Here is a 19,840-nt window from a genome sequence, read left to right on the forward strand (position 1 = left end):
TATTAAGTATAGGTATTTCAAAGGATACTTGTAGTACCTTTATTAGACGGACCAGTATAATTATTATTAATAGGGGTTAGGAGATCAAACTGGACTATAGGAACAAAGTCGCCGACTCATTGGTTTGTGAATTAGGTACACATTAATTTATAGTTTACAAGCCAGTAAATATGTTTGTGCTGCATTTTGTGTGCACTAGTTTCAAACAACGAAGGCGGAACGGTTTTAGGAAGTCAATCACCTCACACCTATTCGTTCCTAGGTAATTGCACAGGCTCATAAATTTACATAATTACAACTGTTTCGGTGTCGACATGTATGACATATCTGGAATTCAAATTTAGGTTTGTTCGTTCAGCCGCTATCAGATATATCGGAGCGGTCGAGGTGCTCAAAAATATCTGAATACGCACCCTAACGCATTGACAAAAGTCGCGTTCAGATATTTGTGAGCGGCTTGGCCGCTCCAATATATCTGATAGCGACTGTACCTTATAACGGGCTCCTAGCCTAGTAGTGACCCTATAACTACGAAGCCGGAGGTCCCGGGTTTGAATCCCGGTAAGGGCTTATTATTGTGTCTCTCACGAACATTTTTCCCTGCCAAAAGGATCCTTGTGCACATGGAGAATGCCCTTTAGGCACATGTAACGCCACATTTATCTATTAAAGTAGGTATGTGTATCGTCGCCTAGCACCCACAGTATAAGCTGTGTACCTTATACACGGTGTATCACGAGGAACCCGAAAGATTTTGACCACGCATTTCTGGAAAAAAAATTATACAACTTCAAGTCAATTTCGCCAAAAAAATATTAATTATTTTGTTAAGTAGATTACTTTTAATTTATGTATTTGTACATAAAAATCAAATTTTATTAGCAAACCTGCCGCTTGAAATAAATTTGTACTTTTATTCGTAAAACCTAGTTTTGCAAATAATTTTTTGACACTTTTTCATCTATCAATGTGGATATTTTTACTACCCATAGTAGCAAAATCGCCATCAATAAGGCGTTTAGCACTAAGTAACAATAAAATTGTTTTTTTTTTTTAAATTAGCATTAACTCTGACAGTAGGCGAAATCCAGAAATGTTTACAGCACATTTTAGTATTTAAATATGATCAGGAATACACTATTAAAATATTTCGGATTTCCCGTGAAACACCGTATATATGTGTAAGATTGTTCCCAAATATTTGTTTTATTTGAATTTTGTATCAGACCAGCACGATGTCATCAAACTGCATTGTCACCAGCCTTTGATATCTTTATCAAAATTACCAAATTTGATCTCTATCGAATTTCAGGAAGCGGTTCTAATTTAGCTTCCAAGATTCGACCCAAAATAACATAATACTAACGGGAAAGTTAAATATAAAGCTTCTAAAAATCTAACACCATAACAGCATTTACCTCTGACTTAAAACTGGACACAAGGAAGGTCAATATCACTAACAACTGCGAGAAGAGATCCTTATCTACATCTCTATCTAATTGATCTTTAAATTGAACATCTGGTTTTCCACTCCACTTCTGAATAAACCGGGTCAACGTCCTCGCATACGAGTGCTTTCCCTCTGAATTTCGGAATGCCTACAGTTGATGTGACTTTGTTGATTGTATTGAACTCTACGTTGTTCTTATATAGTGTGAGCAAAATCAACAAAAATCCATTTACGATTTGACATTTCTGTCAAAACATATTTTAAAGCGTGATTCTTTCGGTATAGATGTGCTACGTTAAAGTGAGTTTCTTTATCGAAGCGAAGCGCTCTTTCATAAAGGCTCATTAAACGTAATTATTGTATCAATCAATGATAGATGGATATTTGAGAAGTTATTGATCACGTCCGTTGTACGATTGCCATCGGGTACATCCGAGCGGCCAAGGTGCTAAAAACTTACTGAAAATGCACTCTAAAGCCTTGACAATGGAGGCGTGCCGATACATTTGACGGCGACTGTATATCGGACAGTGGCGGGTCGGATCGGACATCAATTACTAACGATACGCGTCCGCGACGAATTGGGCACGGGAATGAGTGCAGCTACGTGACCAGAACGGTCCAGTCATACGAATGCGTCAGTATTTTGGCCGCTTTTTAACGCACATTGTAACAATTTAGACACAGTTTTCACCCAGGAAGAAACAAAAAAGGTTCGCGTTCGGGGTAAACCGCCGTTTTGTATAAATGTGAAAACGGAATGATTGGTTCAGTATTAGAAGACAATCGAATTGCCTATATTTAAAACTAAAAAAATACTTGAATTGTAAATTAGAAGCACTTGCGAATGTTGTGGCGAAAAAAGCTTCATTTGTTATTTTAGATTTGTTGGTCGGCTAAATATATTTAAGGCCTCGTAGGTTCAGGTTCTTCCCTCACTTTCACTGAGCGTAAGCGAGAGCGAGATTGATGTGCGAGTCCGGGATCACGATACCATGTTTTTGAATATTATTTTTTTATTAGTTTAAACAAAAAAAAAATCGATGTAAAAAATAAGTAAGCAATTTTCATTCATTTTAATTTCATAAAAATAAGTAATCAATATAGCTCTTGTGCAAAAGTGGTTACAAGTTTTTAAAGTGCGGTTTAGACCTATGTTCGTGATTTTTTTATAACGAGCGAAAATCAAAAAATCTGGATTCGAATGGATGAAGTCTAAAGAGAAAGGCCTCAAGATTGCTGTATTTTTTTTTTGGGAGGCGTATTGTGATCTAAATGTCTCTACGATTTTTCAAAAAATGCGCTCTCTGAACCTACGGCGCCTTAAATAAAACACGTATCTTAACAGATAGACAAGGTTAGCTGGAAAAATCCCTTTGTACATTTTTGTTTGGTTTTGTCTTTTTTATGTTAAGATGTTTATGTGCAATGCGGTTAAGTGACATAGTTACATACTACCTGCGCTAAGGTGTTAAGGTAGGTATTTAAAAAAATAAACTCTTCTGTGTAGTTACCCACCTATGCTCTAGGCCGTATTTGAGGGGGCCGTTGATGAAGTTAGAATACTGGTAAATTGATATGTACGCCGAGACGTGACGATTCATTCCGACATACCATCAAACACATAATAATCATGGCCCAATAATCCTCACTCACTGGAACTAATGGATTCCGCTACTGGTTACGTGTAGACTAGTGTAAAGTGCAGTCTACTAAACAAACCCCCCTCGTAATGCGGTACATTGTTGTTGCGAGGTATGGTTAGATTTGTCACTTTTTTAGGGTTCCGTAGCCTACTAGGAACCCTTAGATTCGCTATGTCCGTCTATCTGTCCATCTGCGACTTTGCTCCGTGATCGTGACATGGCATGAATACATAAATCAACCATGGCAGCAAAACGGTAAAATAAAAATTCCAAAAAAAACATACAATTTTTTTTTTGCGTTTACCCTGTGATGTTGGGTTTTGGATAGGTCTTTCTCATTTCGAATAAGGGTCTTCAAGAACCATTTTTTTGATAAAGATAACATTTAATTATAAAACATGTACAATTTTATCAATAAAGTTTAAATAACTGTGTAAATACTTTCAATGAAAACTATAACGAACATGATCGGTTAAGCCGTTTGAGTTTTTGCAAAAACCTGCCTTTCTCAGTAAAAGTGCCGCAAAGGTACTTCCTTTTGCTTGTTACACGGGATACCAACTAATAGTCCCGATTCAAGCCAAGACAGCCTATTGTAACGGGTCTGTCCTTTAATTAAAATGATTATATTAGAAAAATCTTAACGATCATAGGGTGATGATAATTGTTTACCTTCATTCTTTTAAAATATTAGGTAATTATTATTATTACAATCTAAAAACTAACTTACTTTTCTTTCTTTTCTTTGCTAAGTAAAATAACTTCTGCGTATAAAAAAAACATCATTCCAACATTTGGTGCAGAACTCTAATCGAGCCGGGATTTAAAATATCAATAAACGCATTACAATTGAAGTGGACACCACAATGGTACAAGAATATTACGCAACTGACATGGTGAAGACAGCGGAAGGCAGGTCAGAAACAGCCAAACATATACGCCCTAGACAAAATATCTTACAGGGTTACCAAACGTCAGGTTTTTTTCTGGACATGTCAGGAATTTGGGTCACTTGTAAGGGCTTGAGGCGGAATATATGAATATGCTTGAAAAATATATAAACTTTATTAAGGTGCTGTAGGTTCAGCCGTCAGATTTTGAAAAAACGTAGTCGATTTTTTTAGATCATAATACGGTTGCCAAACATTTAATTAGGAATCTTGAGGCCTTCCTCTAGTAACATAGGGTCTAAAACGCACCTTAAAAATTTGTAACCATTTTCGCACAAAACCTGAATATATATATTCAGCTAATGATATTTATTAAGTATATGAAAATTGCTTCTAAAATTGCGCAGTTTTATTTTTAATCGAACTCATACATTTTTATTTGTTAAAATTTTCAAAAATCCTAAAATTCACTCACGCACATGCTCAGTGAGAGTGAGAGAAAAGCCTAAACCCACGGACCCTCAAAAACGATACTAGCTCGTTGATACGTTTTCAAGTTGCCAATTTCGTTGTTTCGAATTACTGATATTTTGCACTGTACCACGTTTCAGAGTAACTGATGTGCTGTCAATTTTAGTAGTGGTCAATTTTATTATCAAGTTGCATGTACTTTTAAATAACTTTTTATTATTATAACTCAATGTTAACTCGATTACGTAGCTTGGCAAACAAAAAATACACAATATTTTTTCTTTTATTTATTTATTTCGCAAACAGTAAGAATTTAGGGAATAATATTCCGTTAAATTATATCTAATAATAATACAAATAAACGTGCATAAGAATATTTGAATTTCAGCCAGGGGCGACTATACTATGACATTCCGGCCAGGCCCTTTCATCAGGACTTTACAAAGGTCTGTCTGTGTCTGGCAACCCTAAGCTTATCCGGCTTGATCTGCTGACAGTGCATTGTTGAAAGGTCGAAGCGGGGGCGTCCAATCATAAACAAAAGGCACTAACTACCTTTAAGCTTCACACAAACTTACTATCATTGTCTTTAGGACGTCAGACAATGATTCCGGCCATCCGGGGTCCACGAACTGCACCGGAATGCAAATAAATAGATGCATATAAACAGGACGCCTCGCACCTGCGGCGGTGTTTGATACAGACAATGCGTTGTGTCGCAAATGACGGCGACGCGGATTACATGCTAACAACAACACTGAATAATCACAGTCAGACAGACGGTTAGAATTGATTCTTCAAGACAAAATAGTATTGAGGTAGATGTTTGTTTTGCAGCGCGAAGCGTTTATGAAGTAGCTGTAAAGATGTAACTCTGTTTGATATAGAAGCGCTCGGTAAATTATGGTTCGTAAAGACAAAGTCACAAGTGAGTCACTACGCGGGTTACATGCTAAAAACGATACTGAATATTGTTTAAGTTAAATAGACGATTTATTAGAAGGTTGATTAAATAGAAAGGCTGCACTTTAAAGGAGAGTCGCGTACTGAAGAGAGTTGTTGTTCTACAGTTAGAAGACTAAGGGTCGGTTGCACCAAACCGTCTGTCACCGTTAAAGCGTTCGCTAAATTTTATTGTATGGGAAGTTTCATACCTCACTGCTGTCTGACGTTGATCAGGCCGTTAAATGTGGTTGGTGCAACTGGCCCTTAGTGTCATTACACTGAAAAGTTTACTCGCTAAACCGAGCCTAACCCCGATGAGGTAAAATTTTCCACCATCGTTGGAAAGCCAGGCCAGGTCGTATTAGCAAAAATGAACTATAGTAGCTAGCCTATAAGTCAATAACTAAGGGATAAGTTAGCGAATTCGATCTAAGCTGCCACCAGCGACGTCAGTAATTCGAGTTCAAGTAATAATAATGAGAACAAGAGAAAACAATAAATATTATTTTGTTACAGACGGGGCGATGTTAAGGGCGGTGGTAGCGCTTGCGTGCCTGAGCTTGGCGCGCTGCTCGCCGGAGTCCCACGCGCTGCGTGTCCACCCGCGCAACGCACACACTGTCTTGGTCAGTTTCATACTTTAAACTGGCAGCCCTATACAGCACACATTCGGAATTAGCATTTCACGGACGAGAATTTTTCGCTTCCACATCCACGTGGCTTTGCTTTTTGTTCTAACTAAAATTTTATTTTATTCTGTAGATACAGATGTAGCATTGACTGTTAAAAAAATAGCGAGCTTTTGCAATTTTCTGTAGTTGAACTAAATAACGAATAGAGCCATGTCGGTACGAAGATTTCGTCGATTTTTCTAGATAAATAGGACTAAACAGCGCCAGAACAATGAGAAATGCCCGGGCCGCAAAAAGGTCGTAGCTACTTTGCTATCGTTTCGCTAGACAGCTTGTCAGAATGCCCATGTTTTCCATGACAGCTTTTATAATAACACGGGCTAGAATGTTCATTTCGAGTAAATGTAAAACATTCGTATCGTAACTGACAAAGCGTGCCTCGTCACCTAACTAAGAAAGGGATATTGACTTTGACGAGCACTGATTTATTTGACAACAACGCCGAGTTTAGACGGATATTTCTGAATGCTCTTCAAACAAGACCATGATAATGTTTTCAAACAAACTTGTTTTAAATGAAAAAAAACATGATTCTTTTCAGGAACTTAACGGAGTCTTGGGCAAAATTGAGGAGAGACTGCGGGTATTGGACACGGTCAGTGCGGCTCAGGCCAAACAAGCGCGCAAGCTAGAAGTCATACAGGACAAACTAGGTAGGTAAATTAAATTATAATATCTAAAGATGCTACTTGATCACCATTTTAATGGTTTATTCATTATAAAGCATATAAATTCAGGCAAATTTTAACGACAAATTCCTAAAATAAAGTGCAGTCAGACATGGCAAAGTGCCTCATAACAATTATATTTATCGGTTTGTAGGTTAGGCACCAAAACTCCTCAAACCAAAACCCTGACCTAGTCATTTAAACATCCATCAACATGTTTATCGTCTGAATTATTTATGACAGTACCTACAGCAACAATAAAAGTTAAAACGTCGCGAAATTTCACGTACAAACGTTAATGTATTTAGCGTTACATCACTATTAATGAAGATCATATAGCTCATAAAGTTGTGTGATGTTTGTCGTTGGTGCATGTTAACAAACTGAACGCACTGTGTATTTTCACGACCGCAGAACTAGGGCGCAATACTACCTATATATATTTTGAATAGTTTGGGACATCGAAAGTCTTGTGTTATGTCGAATTTTGAGTCAGACTAAGCTAACTCTATGCAGGCTTTGCTTTGACGAAATGTGCAAGTGTCACCATAAAGTTCAAATTTCTATGAAGATATGACGCTTATATTGGCACTCTCACCCACACGTTGCTTTATCAATGTCAGAGCAAGCTTAGCTACACACGGAGTACACGGACACTAACCATATTTCAGCCATCTACGATTCAATACATTTCGAATATTAAATATATACCAAAATTTGTAGCTACATCATATGTATTCAAACGGCACAGTCACAAGTCATCATTAAAAGAAGTCGAATTCGCCCCCTTCTCATCCGGGAAACTGATGAGCGACGGTTCTATTGTGTCATATCCTATTTTAGGTAACAACTTTCGCAATATCACTCCCGCAGTAATTGACTCGACAAGGGCTCTTAATCAATGATTAAACGATGACTGAGACCACCCATCGCCTTATACGAATCCATTTGAATAAAGATACAAAACAAAAATGCAACCTGGACAAACAACTACATCAAATCGTAAGGAATCTGTTTACTTTTAGTATAATTGCCTTGGTTGACTGTAGTATGACTACACGATAGCCTAGCGCTGGTCCAGTGAAATGGCCATGCGATGGTTGAGAGCATGCACTAAGAAATGGGCCACGTGTATATAGATGCGTACGCACCATCGCTGGCCCACTACCTTTGAAGTGCGGTCGAAAAACCGACACCGTGGCCATCCCGCCGCGACATAAGCCATCCGACGCCACTAATAATTAATGATGTTGATGCTGTGTAATGATGTGTTACTTATTTTACCACTACCCTCTCTACACGCTGGCCCAACTTACAGAGGAGCCAGTAACGAAATAACTTCATTGTTTACAGATCGTGTGGAGACCACACTCTCGTTAAGACTGGAAAGAGCTCAACTAGCGGCTGAAAGACTGGAACATAGGATGCACCTGCTTCAGACTAGTGTTGAAGTAAGTATCGTAACTCGGCAGGACGGACTCCGTACCAAAACTCGCAACGGCGAACTGCATGGAAGTGCTTCCCCCGAATGAGACTAAGCAGAGCCGAGCAAATATTCCGTGAGGGCTCCACTCGACTCGCAATACTGGATGGCAATATGTGAATGAAGCGGATTGAACAAGTTAAATGGCTCCGCTGCGTCACCGCGTCGCACGAGAACTCGTTAAAGTCCGCTCCGCTCACACTTATTCAGTAGAAGCACATTTTTGCTGTTTGCCATTGCGAGTTAAATGTACTCCGTACGGAGCCCGTTCCGCACGCAGTGGAAGGACTGCATTGCATTGCACGAACTGAGATCTCATTACCCACCTCACTCGATCCGCACAGTCCGCTGGCAGTGGAAAGTAAGTGCTGAAACTCTTTCTCAGTAGAAGTGTCTGACAATTTTACTCCAATGCGCTTAGTCCTTTACCTCCGATGATTATTTTTAAGTGGAAAGAGGGCATTATGTTGGCAGGTGTTGGCAATGTTAGATATAGGTAGAGGAAGGCTAGGGATAAAAGTTATTTGTTCACCACTTTTACTTGCTAGATTTGTGAGTAGTGCCAAGAAAAGAGAGGTTAGGTTAGAACCTCACATTCATACGAATAATACTGTCAACTGATAGATACTCGTAAACAAGAAAGTGATAATTTTGAATTTAAGGGTTCCCTTTATATGTGCATTTTAATTTTCAGGCAGCAGTTAAAGAAAGTGCGGATAAAATAGAACGAAGTGAAGAGAAAATTTTTGAGGTTGCGCAAAACTTGACGAGCCATATAACCTCACACACACATTTACTAGAAAAGGTATAAATCCAACAGATAGAATATAAATTACTTAACCTATAAACTAAGTTAAGACAAAACATTTAGAATGGTTCTTCTTCTGTTTTTATTTTCCGTTAGCGATTTTTAATGTGAATTTTCACAAATATTTTGGGTGCCACCAAGTTTATGGCCCGCTTCATATTAAGCACATGCCGTAGCATATGTTATATAATTTGCGTCTAGACTAGAAGCCCATATTATGTAGGACGAAACTAAATAATAGTAAATTATTTACGCCCTATTTTTTAGGTCAGCGGCGCCTACGCCGAGACCTGGCGCCGAGGTCTGATCCTCGAGTCCCTAATGCGGGACGGCCTATCGCTAGTGAACGTGACGAGACGTGAATTAGCTGATGGGCTGCGCGCTCTCGCCAGAAGGCAGCGCGACGCGCGCTTAACCTCCGCGGACTTAGAGGTCGCCTTTTCAAAACGCCTTAGTGACAACACTTACAAGATCGACTTGAAGGTAAGATGCCCAACGCGGGACGATCTATGGTTATGGAAATGTGACGAGAACTGACGGACTGTTCGATACAGCTTAATGACAAAACGTACAAGACTCGACTTAAAGGTAAGATTGGTAAGATGGAATCCCTAATGCGACGCGGCCTATGGTTAGTAAATGTGACGAGGCGAAAGCTAACGCCTTAAAGGCCGCCTTTTCGAACCGGGGTAGTTAGAGACAACACCTGCAGGATTGACTCAGTTCCTTCACCGTAACACGAAAAATGCCCAAATGATGTCAAGAGGGTATTATCTTTTAAAAAGTTAAATTTTACTATTGACAGTAAGGCCCTCATCTGGTTCGGGCTGCGAGTTCCCGCCAACAAGCAATTCATTACTGTGACCGAAATTAATTACTTAAATTGACGAATCCAATTCAAAATAATCATTAATTCGTTAACAAACAAGGTCGATGCGGATCATTAAGTAAACAAGGCCCTTTAAGTCACAACATCGACGGATTATCCGGAAAGCCTGAGGAAACGCAATAAACAAATGACATCACTTAATATAAAGATGTCATGGTACCGAATTAATCAATTGTTCATGAAAGGCATAAAAATACCAATTCTGCACATTTGAAACTTTGTTTATATTTAACATTTAAAGTTACTACATATCAACTATAGTATGTTTTAAGTAAAAACCGGATGACCTCCTTTCCTGTCCACAGATGCAAGAGATGTTGGACGCACAGAAGCGTTTTGTGGACTCCTGTCAGCGAGTGCAGCTGGACGACCCCACGCACGTAGCTGACGTGCTGGATAAACTGATCGACTCGCTTATCAATAAGTACATATTTTATTATTTCATAATTTACCGCCAAAAGACAAGCCTAGATCGATCTTCAAGAGGAATTAACAAAAGGGCGCCGCTCTTTTTATCACATACTCCGTGGCATCACATAATCAGTACCTTAACCTTCTACGAACTTCTTATGTGTGTCTTAATAAATATTAGGCACTTTGTAAATTACTAAATTGCTTTATTGTCTTGTTTACAGAACCAATTCCACATTTCAAGAGCTGCAAGAAATTAAGACTAGCATACGCAATCACGATTACAAAGTAATGAAGTTGCTCAGTTCTGGGCGACCTCCGCAGGTCAGTAATGTCAGGATAAGTCAGGCTTGGCGAACTTGCCTATTTAATAATCGTTTGAAAAAGCATCGTTAAAAGATATTTTAACAAGAATTTCCTACTTAACAAAAAAACCTTTCCAATCCCAATTGGTATAACGTATACACTATAAAGCTGGACTTCCGAGCAAAGCGGCTTTGACGCAACGGCCGCAGCGTTAGAGCCGCTGCGTCAGTGTCGCAGCGTTAACTATTTTTAAGTATGAGGTATATATTTATTATATAAACTTAAAGTAAATTTATTTAAGTAAGTGAGAGTGACAACACAAAAGTAAATTATTGCAATTCTTCATAGCGAATAGCCGGGTCCACACAGAGCGAGCATACGCGCGAGGCAATTTCCTCACGCACAAACCGGCCAGTGTAGACGTGCCTCGGCCGAGGCGGCGCATGCGTTTTCCTCGCCCTTGCGCGTATGCTCGCTCTGTGTGGACCCGGCTAATTAAAGCTATATCAGTAGCTTCATGTTCTTTGACGTACCGTACACCTCTGTCTACTTCTGAAACAGAAGAGTGTAAGGGGTGTACCGAAAAAAAACTGTCAACTTCAAATGAAAAAAACTGTTGCGATTGAGAACAATCTAAGGGTTTTAGAATAACTACAATAAAAAGCGACTTTTAATTTAGATAATTGTCAGTTTTTTTATTTATAATTTTTCTGTAGGAAAGATAGGCAGCTTCTTCCTAGCGCATTCAGTGGCAGCCTTTTACGGACCCGTTTTTCATATTTGCCTGCATCAGCCCATCATCTACTAGAATTGTTAATGTTTTTTGGCTGTTTCATTCTTCTCTTTTAATACACTTGATTTGAGTCCAATAATAGTTGAGAGAAGGGCGCTGCAGGACGTTTGGAGCTCTTACTCTATTCTATGTCAATTGCCAAATGCGATTTTTGTACGAAGGAAATTGTATGATTTTCGACTTGGCCTAGAATTAAGTAACACATTTTCTGTAACTTTGGCTATCCTAACCTTCGTACAAAGAACTGAACTGACTTTCATCGTAGTTCGTTGCACTTTAGCCGCATATCTACCCCAGTTTTTACGATAATTATGACAGCTATGCTTCGTTTTCGCAAATTCTGTTAGCAATCTTTGTGATGGACCCAGGGTCACTTGCTCCTAGAGATCTACCGCTTCGAAGCCTCTATTCAAGAGACAACATACTAAATTAGTTATTTATTATGAAATGCACGAAACTTCGAGGTAATTTTAAGTGTTTCGAAATCAGGCATGTAGGATGTTGCAAATTTTCTTGCTATTTGGAAAAGACCAATTTTCAGTGATCTCTTCTATTTGCCGGTGTAAAATCGAACAGCGTAAAACCAGAATTATTTATATTGGAATACATAACATAATTATAAGACTTTTTATCGCGGTAAGAAAGCCGTAGTCATCTTGCTTAGAAACAAAATTACAGCGACTTGAAATTTACAGTTTTTTCGGTACATGCCTTATGTTGTAGAGTTCGGTTGTTGAATGGAAAAAATGTTCTGAATTGAAGTTTGTCGAATTTGATACCTTGAAGATACAACCAGCCCACATTACGTACGTAACAAGCAAGAAACTCCTACTGAAAATATGTTTAATCTATCCAGTACAAGAGCATTTTCATTCGATGCTGTACATGTTCGATATCAACTCAAAGCGGTATTTCATTTCGGACGCTGGCCAAGTATCCTGATAACCTCAAAACCACGTGCGATCGCAGCGGCTGCGCGACAGTGCATGCACAGACGTAGCACGGCCGCTATCGTCGAACGATACTGACGCGTGTTACTGTCGTTGCGATAGGAACACTGCGCTCGGAAGTAAGATTCATACTGCATAATATAATACCATCGCTCTGTCGCCGCTTCAGTGTCGCTGCGTTAGTGACGCCGGAGCCGCTTTGCTCGGAAGTCTACCTAAAAGTTCCGTTCGATCTAAAATCCGCTTGCGGAGAAAGACGACAATTGTTTATTTAAATTAATGACTTTTCTTTTTGACAGAGAAAGTTAAAATTATTTAGACAAATTTTTGTGGAATGGATTTTTTTCCCTAGATTACGTCCAATAAAAAAACGCAAGTTTTTTAAGTGTGTATGTTGTAAATTTCCAGAGCGACACTACCTGTCGACGTTTAGAGACTGTATTCCGCAATGCGTCTCACGCGACCTTTAAAGAAACAGAGCTGCAGCAGCTAACCGAGAAGTTTATCGCGCTGACGGAACGCGCTGACGCGACGCTGCAGCGTCTCGAGGCGCGGCTTGGTGACGACGCCGACGCGCCGGCTCAACCGTCTGATGATGATGTCACCTCGGAAGCGGATCGGTTGTTGCAGAAACTTAAAGGAATTAAGTAAGTTTAAAGGCACACTAAAGGGGAGTAACACCTCTTTGAAGCTTCAAGCCCCACTTCCTGTATGACAGGGAAAGGATAGGCGGGTCGACACATAGCGAGCCGCCTCACATGACAATTGCTGTGCGAAGCAGCTCAGCCTGTGTAGACATGCCTCGCCTGAGCTATATATATATATATTTTTTATGATATAGGAGGCAAACGAGCAGACGGTTCACCTGATGGTAAGCGATTACCGCCGCCCATGGACACCTGCAACACCAGAGGGGTTGTAAGTGCATTGCCGGCCTTTAAGATGGGAGTACGCTCTTTTGATAAAAAAGGCTCCAGCAACTTATAATAAACACATCTACACGACATACTTACTCAATGTTACTGTGCAAATAAAAACCATCGAGGTTTGATCCAGAACTTATTACCTTATATGATACCTATACATGACAAATCATGATTGTAGTGCATAAATTCTAGCCATTATATTTTCAATTGTTGGAGGTGTGTGCTATTGATACTTACTTAGCCACTTGTGCACACAAATGTTCGTGTAAAGGTGGCATTCCACCAGTGTGCGGCACTCTGCGGCACAAGCGTATATGTACTGAATCTAGTAAAAATTAAGATTTACAAAATAATATACACTAGGCATCCATACAAATTTATTATACCCCAGCAAAGGAAGAGAATTTCCCTATCTTCTAACAACCGTCTAGAGTCCTAGCTAGGGGTACAATGGGTACAACTGTGTATTATCTGTTTTATTTAAATTATGTATATTAAAATTACAGAAGTGAACAGGAGTCAGAAGAAGAATACTGGGGAAGTGTCGAGGACAATGATTTCTTTGATTATAGGGGTGAAGATGACACCAACAAGAATGATGACATCCTGAACATAACCCCAAAGCCAGATCACCATGATTTGGAAACACCCTCGACAAGGGCTCCACACCGGAGACATCTGCACAAACATCCTTACGACCGGGGCCCTAGCTGGAGGAAGCCTCCTGTGTAACGATTTATGATCATTTTATATAAAAAATTATAACCTTAATGTATTAATGTTTTATTTACTACCAGGGCACCGATTTTTGAATTTTGAGCGCTCGTTTTCGTCACTCGAAAATATTTAGAAAACAGCGAAATGCTATTTTTTAAATACGAGCGATAGAAATTGGGAATCGGGTGGTATTGACCACTTGCTTTCAATTTCATTACGAGAATTTAAATGCCTAGTAGTGGAGATATTATTGAACAAAATACAGGTAATCGAGTGGTCGAAATTTAAAAAATCGGCCCCCACTCTCCAGTTACTAAGTTGCACAATCAAAAGCTCTGGTCTAGTTTATACTCTGGGGCAGCCTTCTAACCATTATCAAAGCTGAGAAACTACATCCTGGGTTGAAATAGCCGGTTCTGCTTAAAAAACTAGAGCAGTGCTACAAAAAGATTTAATAAAATTATTGTGCAGTCTACAACACTCTCACTCATATAATATAAATAAGAAGTAGTATTTTTATTGTATCTTTCTCAGATGTTTTACTTCCTTCATAAATACTTAATAGAACATGGGAGCAGAGGTATGCTATGTTAATGTTAGCAAGTACTGAAATGAAACGAACAGTTGATTCATCCGATTCCAAATGGTTGCAGCTAATAATTACAGGCCCATACACTTGTTGAACACCATCATAGTATAAGAAAGTGAATCTAAGGCGGTCTTCACTCTAGTGTGCAAGCGGGACATCTCTATATAAGTGCATAGGGCTGTCACACTCATACACTGGAGCGACATTGCATTAGTGTGATAACCGCATAAGCTGAAAATTCTACCACTAGGGACATACCTCAAGTTTTGCACTGTTCTGAAATATTGTAAGGGCCTTGTGCGTAAGTTGTGCAAAACACGAGCTGAGCGTGGCAATCTTCTGACGCGCCGCAAACACTGACTCTGATTCCTCTGAATCCAAGTCCACTGAAATAAATATTTAGTTTTAATTAATACCCTATCATTAGATTATAAAAACTCCTAGCTCTTATTATATTAGATAACCATCAGTTAATAAATCACAATTGTATTACAGAAAACTTATTGTAAAAAGTAGGAAGAAAAAGCAAAACATATTAAATAATAAAAAATAAATCACAGTCAGAATATTAGAAAGTTTGGGCTACTGAAAATGAAAATATACACTTAAACTTGATTCACAGTTTGTTCAATATCAGTACACATTCAAAACATGGAAAAGCACAAACAGTTTACAATAACAAAAAAATAGCCAAAACCGAATACAGAACCTCCTCCTTCTATGAAATTGAAGTCGGTTTAAAAAAGTCTGGGAAAAAGTATTCAACGCAAACAGAATTGAGAGGCTGAGTGATCTTTTTTTTTTACTTTTAGTAAACAAAAGAAGCTCGCTCGCAGCGGTGGCCAGGCTGCCAGCACACGTGTGCCAGGGAGGTTTGTAGTGAGTGTGTCGCCTACTATAGCTTGGTACTAGTATCAAAAAAAATAGTTACCTATTAATTTGAACCTGTTTTGCACCATGGGAATTCAAATATTGGACAAGGGGAAGAGATGTCGTTAGTACGATACAAATTGGTTGTGCAGGTAATTACCCTCGAAATAGTAAGATTCTAAGCAAAAACAAAACACAAGCAGTATATTCTTAGAAGAAGGGATAACCAATGTAAGAAATAATGGAATAAATTTCAGTTTAAATGTTGCATAAACTCGACAGTGCGACATGGAAACGAAGTTAGATGAGATATCTAACACCACGACATTGATGTACTTCTAGGTTTCTAAATAACGTGTAATAACTTAACGCTTACCTATAGAAGTATCTAATTCCACACATGCTTTATCAAATTCCTTTTCTAATATATCTAACCATCGGAAACCAACTCCAGTAGTCGCCATTTTCACAATAAACTTGTTGACAATTTGACAAACAGAGGGCATGTCAAAGTGACATTACGCGCAAGCGAGTATAGTTGTCCAATTTGTACTACAGGGTTATAAAATAGACGCGTATTATTATATACTCAGAAATTAATAAAATTAACTAATTAATTATTACCTTCATTCATTTAATTACTTGACTGCTCATTTAAGTTTTAATTTGTAAAAGCCAAAAGCACAATACAATTTCTTTGTCACACACCTACCGAGATCAACACGGTCAACATGATATGATATCGACCGAACATTTTTTTTATAAGTATTAATCCTACTCACGGACTTGAAAGATTATTTTATATCTCCATGATCCTACTAAAACAGTACTCTAGTATTATCCCTCCTAGGCCAAAACCAAATTCTGGATCCGAGCCTATTAAAGATCTCATCGTTTAGCGGTAGAATATTAAGCTTATGTGTTAAATGTATACTATTCGAATTAATTCATATTAGAAACACCAAATTTCTAGAACCTAGTATAAATAAATAAAAATAGCCTTTATTATTGAAGTTTTTACATTTGTAAGTATATTTATTTATCATTTCCATCGGCAACTCGTCCCTTGACGAAGGCCTCTTCCAAAGTCTTCCATTCTGGTCTATTTCTTGCAACACTCATCCAAGCTTTTCCTGGACTGGAGGAAAAGCTTGGATGAGAACCTAGTAGAGGGGTTTAAGTATTATATAAGCAGATTTTTTGCAATTATCAACCCCTGTCCCCCTTTTCAGCAAAGCTCTTACCTCCCAATGGTACTACACGACTTCTACAAGTTCTACAATCTGTAAGTAAGGTATATGTTTTGAATACAGGAACCTACTCAGTTTTTTCACTCCATTCTAAGCAAGCAAGCGTTATATTGCTGACGTAATCACCATGTAGACAACCCCCCACCCCCACCCTCACCCTTACCCTCACTGCCATCAACAAGCAAAGCAAAGCCCCCAAACTTGTAATACTTGGAAACCTTATCATAATATCCATATTGAACGGGTGGAACGGATATAAAGAAAGTTCCTTAAAACTCTCGATTTTAGAACTGGTCACACACATGTTAGCTATAGTGAATCACTGATCCACCATAAACTTCAAACACTTGGTAACCGTCGAGATATCGCAGATTCCGTCTTACTCTGTAAAATTATGCGTAATATATTAGATGTCCCCTCGCTACTACACCAAATACAGCTCAGAGTTCCTCGTAGACGTCAGCGCCACTGTCAGAAGGTTATTCTCGATTCCCAGTAGAACGTGTTATGCACAAAATATATTCATAAGACGTGCCTGCAAACTATTTAACGGAAATGACAAGCTCTCTAGTGAGAGTCAGAATGGCGGGTGTACCTAAATAAAATCAAATGAAAAGCATACCATATTTTTGTACCTAATTTGTACTATTTAGGCATAAAACGGAACCCTTATAGTTTCGCCATGTCCGTCTGTCTGTCTGTCTGTCTGTCTGTCTGTCCGAGGCTTTGCTCCGTGGTCGTTAGTGCTAGAAAGCTGAAATTTGGCATGGATATATAAATCAATAAAGCCGACAAAGTCGTACAATAAAATCTAAAAATTTAATTTTTTTTAGGGTACCTCCCCTACACGTAAAGTGGGGGTGAATATTTTTTTTTCGCTTCTACCCTAGAGTGTGGGGTTTCGTTGGAAAGGTCTTTCAAAACTAATAGGGGTTTTCAAGAAACATTTTTTGATAAAGTGAATATATTCGGAGATAATCGCTCCGAAAGAAAAAAAAAAGTGTCCCCCCCCCCCCCGCTAACTTTTGAACCATAGGTCCAAAAAATATGAAAAAAATCGTGGAAGTAGAGCTTAAGAAAGACATTAAATGAAAACTATAGCGGACATGATCAGTTTAGCTGTTTTTGAGTTATCGCAAAAAGTTTTCCCTTCATAGTAAAAAGACTTACTTTAATTAGGTACTGATTATGCAAATTTGCCTATTTGTTTAACTCGGGTGAAAGGTACCGTGTCATCCCTTGGTTAACAATTTACTATACTTTAAGCTCCAGTTTAGCTTATTGTGACGGAAGAGTAACTACGGAACCCTACACTGAGCGTGGCCCGACATGCTCTTGGCCGGTTTTATTTAAGACATGATTTACTGAGTTATTTGAACTTAACAGATTAAACATTAAAGGTACTAAATCCTGGCGTATTAAAAATAATTGTACCTTAGCGTTTTTTCTTAAAAATGAAATCGATAATTTGAAAAATTATAACGCCTGCAAAATTGTAATAGCAAGCAAAATATAAAATGAGTAAAACTTGGAAACCAAAAATAAAATGACTCGTATTATAATTGAATATGAAGGTACAAAAATTTGGCTTTTATAGAATTTATCAATAACCACGGGAACATAGCGTAATAAAGTACACCCGCCATTCTGACTGTCAGGATGGCGGGTGACCTGTTTTTTGGTGATAACTTTAAGTACCGTGAGGTACAATTTTTTTTAAAGGAGGTACTAAATAGTACAAATTAGGTACAAAAATATGGTATGGTTTTCATTTAATTTTATTTAGGTACACCCGCCATTCTGACTCTCACGCTCTCTAACATAGATAAATTTACTTGTTCCATTAATACTTTAAAACGTGCTTTTCTTTAGGTAATAATGCATGTTTTCTTTTCTTTACGCTCTCAAATGTTTAGTTTTGGGTAACATTTAAAATAGTAATCTTAAAGAAAAAAACAGGCTGTGATTTTATGTAACAAATGAAACTCTAGGTCTAAACTTAAGCAATATTGTATAAGTACTGTTTGTAAACGACTGTATGTTTCTAAAATATAATAAATAAATAAATACTTGAATGTCTCCGAAGAATCTAGAAGTAAAAAAGCAAATGTATTCGCAATTGTTTAATGTAACGTATAATTAACTATATACAAATAAAGAACTATAAATAACATATATATAATTACACACAATCAATTAAGTAATTGGTATAACTTATATTACATTTACAGTTGCAGGCAGTTATCAAGGTAGCTAAATAATGATAGTGCACTGTAGAGCTAAATACAAAACCACTGAACAAGTTTTAAGTTGGACAAAAATAATTAACTTATTAACATGATCTCTAAATCTATTGTGCAAATTAAGCCGCCACATGGGTAAAATATTACCTTCATAACAATGTTCCCCATTCTTTGATTACTAAGCCACATTATGTTCAAACAAGCAGATTTTGTGTTCCCGAATATTTATGAACAAAGTTATAAATACTTGGCAGTGGTCAATTTTTAAAATCTAAATAGCAGTTATGTGCAAATTTACCCACCAACACTAGTTTAGACCAACATGATACCATTTAAGTATCATTGACGTATCTTCCCTCTTGAAGAAAGGCTACCACGAACATCGAAAGATGAAATTATGTATCTGAAGCTCTATACCTATCGCTATGGCCTGTGTATTTATAGAGATGTAGATAGACAGCGAGAGCCAAACTGCGCCTTGGGTATAATTCGGGCCAGTCAAACCTTATTATGACTGCTTTCGCTTCCGTTCTGCAGACCGAAGTTTGGAAACCCCTGAGATAGACCATTTTTTAATTGAGACGTTCGCGGTAGCTCTTTAGAGAAGATAGTAACAGACCAATAGCAATAAGTGATATCATGCTATTCTTTCAAAGCCTATCCGGGTTACACGCTGTTTACACATCCGTAATTTCACGTAAAACGCTACGAAAAATCTTTCATAACGCTCGTGTGCTTCGATGTGCGTAGCATTATTTCCACTGAGGCGCGACAACTTTTCGTAACGTCAGTGAAAAGGAACAAAGATCCTACGGATACGTGCACAATGTACCTATAGTAAAC

The 19,840-nt window shown here is 38.2% G+C and overlaps 2 protein-coding genes across 2 annotated transcripts in view; one reads left to right on the top strand and one right to left on the bottom strand.

The window, feature by feature from the left end:
• The window catches only part of LOC133519731 (uncharacterized), a 40,229-nt gene extending 26,130 nt beyond the window's left edge, over positions 1 to 14,099 (top strand). The window contains exons 2-10 of the mRNA XM_061853792.1: positions 5,919 to 6,028; positions 6,636 to 6,747; positions 8,116 to 8,213; positions 8,940 to 9,050; positions 9,321 to 9,536; positions 10,248 to 10,366; positions 10,578 to 10,677; positions 12,811 to 13,049; positions 13,835 to 14,099. Of these exons, the coding sequence (XP_061709776.1) occupies positions 5,927 to 6,028; positions 6,636 to 6,747; positions 8,116 to 8,213; positions 8,940 to 9,050; positions 9,321 to 9,536; positions 10,248 to 10,366; positions 10,578 to 10,677; positions 12,811 to 13,049; positions 13,835 to 14,060 (1,323 nt within the window). The 5' untranslated portion in view covers positions 5,919 to 5,926 and the 3' untranslated portion in view covers positions 14,061 to 14,099. The remainder of the gene's footprint in view (positions 1 to 5,918; positions 6,029 to 6,635; positions 6,748 to 8,115; positions 8,214 to 8,939; positions 9,051 to 9,320; positions 9,537 to 10,247; positions 10,367 to 10,577; positions 10,678 to 12,810; positions 13,050 to 13,834) is intronic.
• Positions 1 to 17,484, bottom strand: part of LOC133519730 (Golgi-associated PDZ and coiled-coil motif-containing protein-like) — a 102,291-nt gene extending 84,807 nt beyond the window's left edge. Inside the window, exons 1-2 of the mRNA XM_061853790.1 lie at positions 15,881 to 17,484; positions 14,893 to 15,020 (exon numbers count right to left, since the gene is read on the bottom strand). Coding sequence (XP_061709774.1) covers positions 14,893 to 15,020; positions 15,881 to 16,010 — 258 coding nt within the window. The 5' untranslated portion in view covers positions 16,011 to 17,484. The remainder of the gene's footprint in view (positions 1 to 14,892; positions 15,021 to 15,880) is intronic.
• Between the last annotated feature and the right edge of the window lie 2,356 nt (positions 17,485 to 19,840).

This window comes from Cydia pomonella, chromosome 7, assembly GCF_033807575.1.
Source record: "Cydia pomonella isolate Wapato2018A chromosome 7, ilCydPomo1, whole genome shotgun sequence".
NCBI lineage: Eukaryota > Metazoa > Arthropoda > Insecta > Lepidoptera > Tortricidae > Cydia > Cydia pomonella.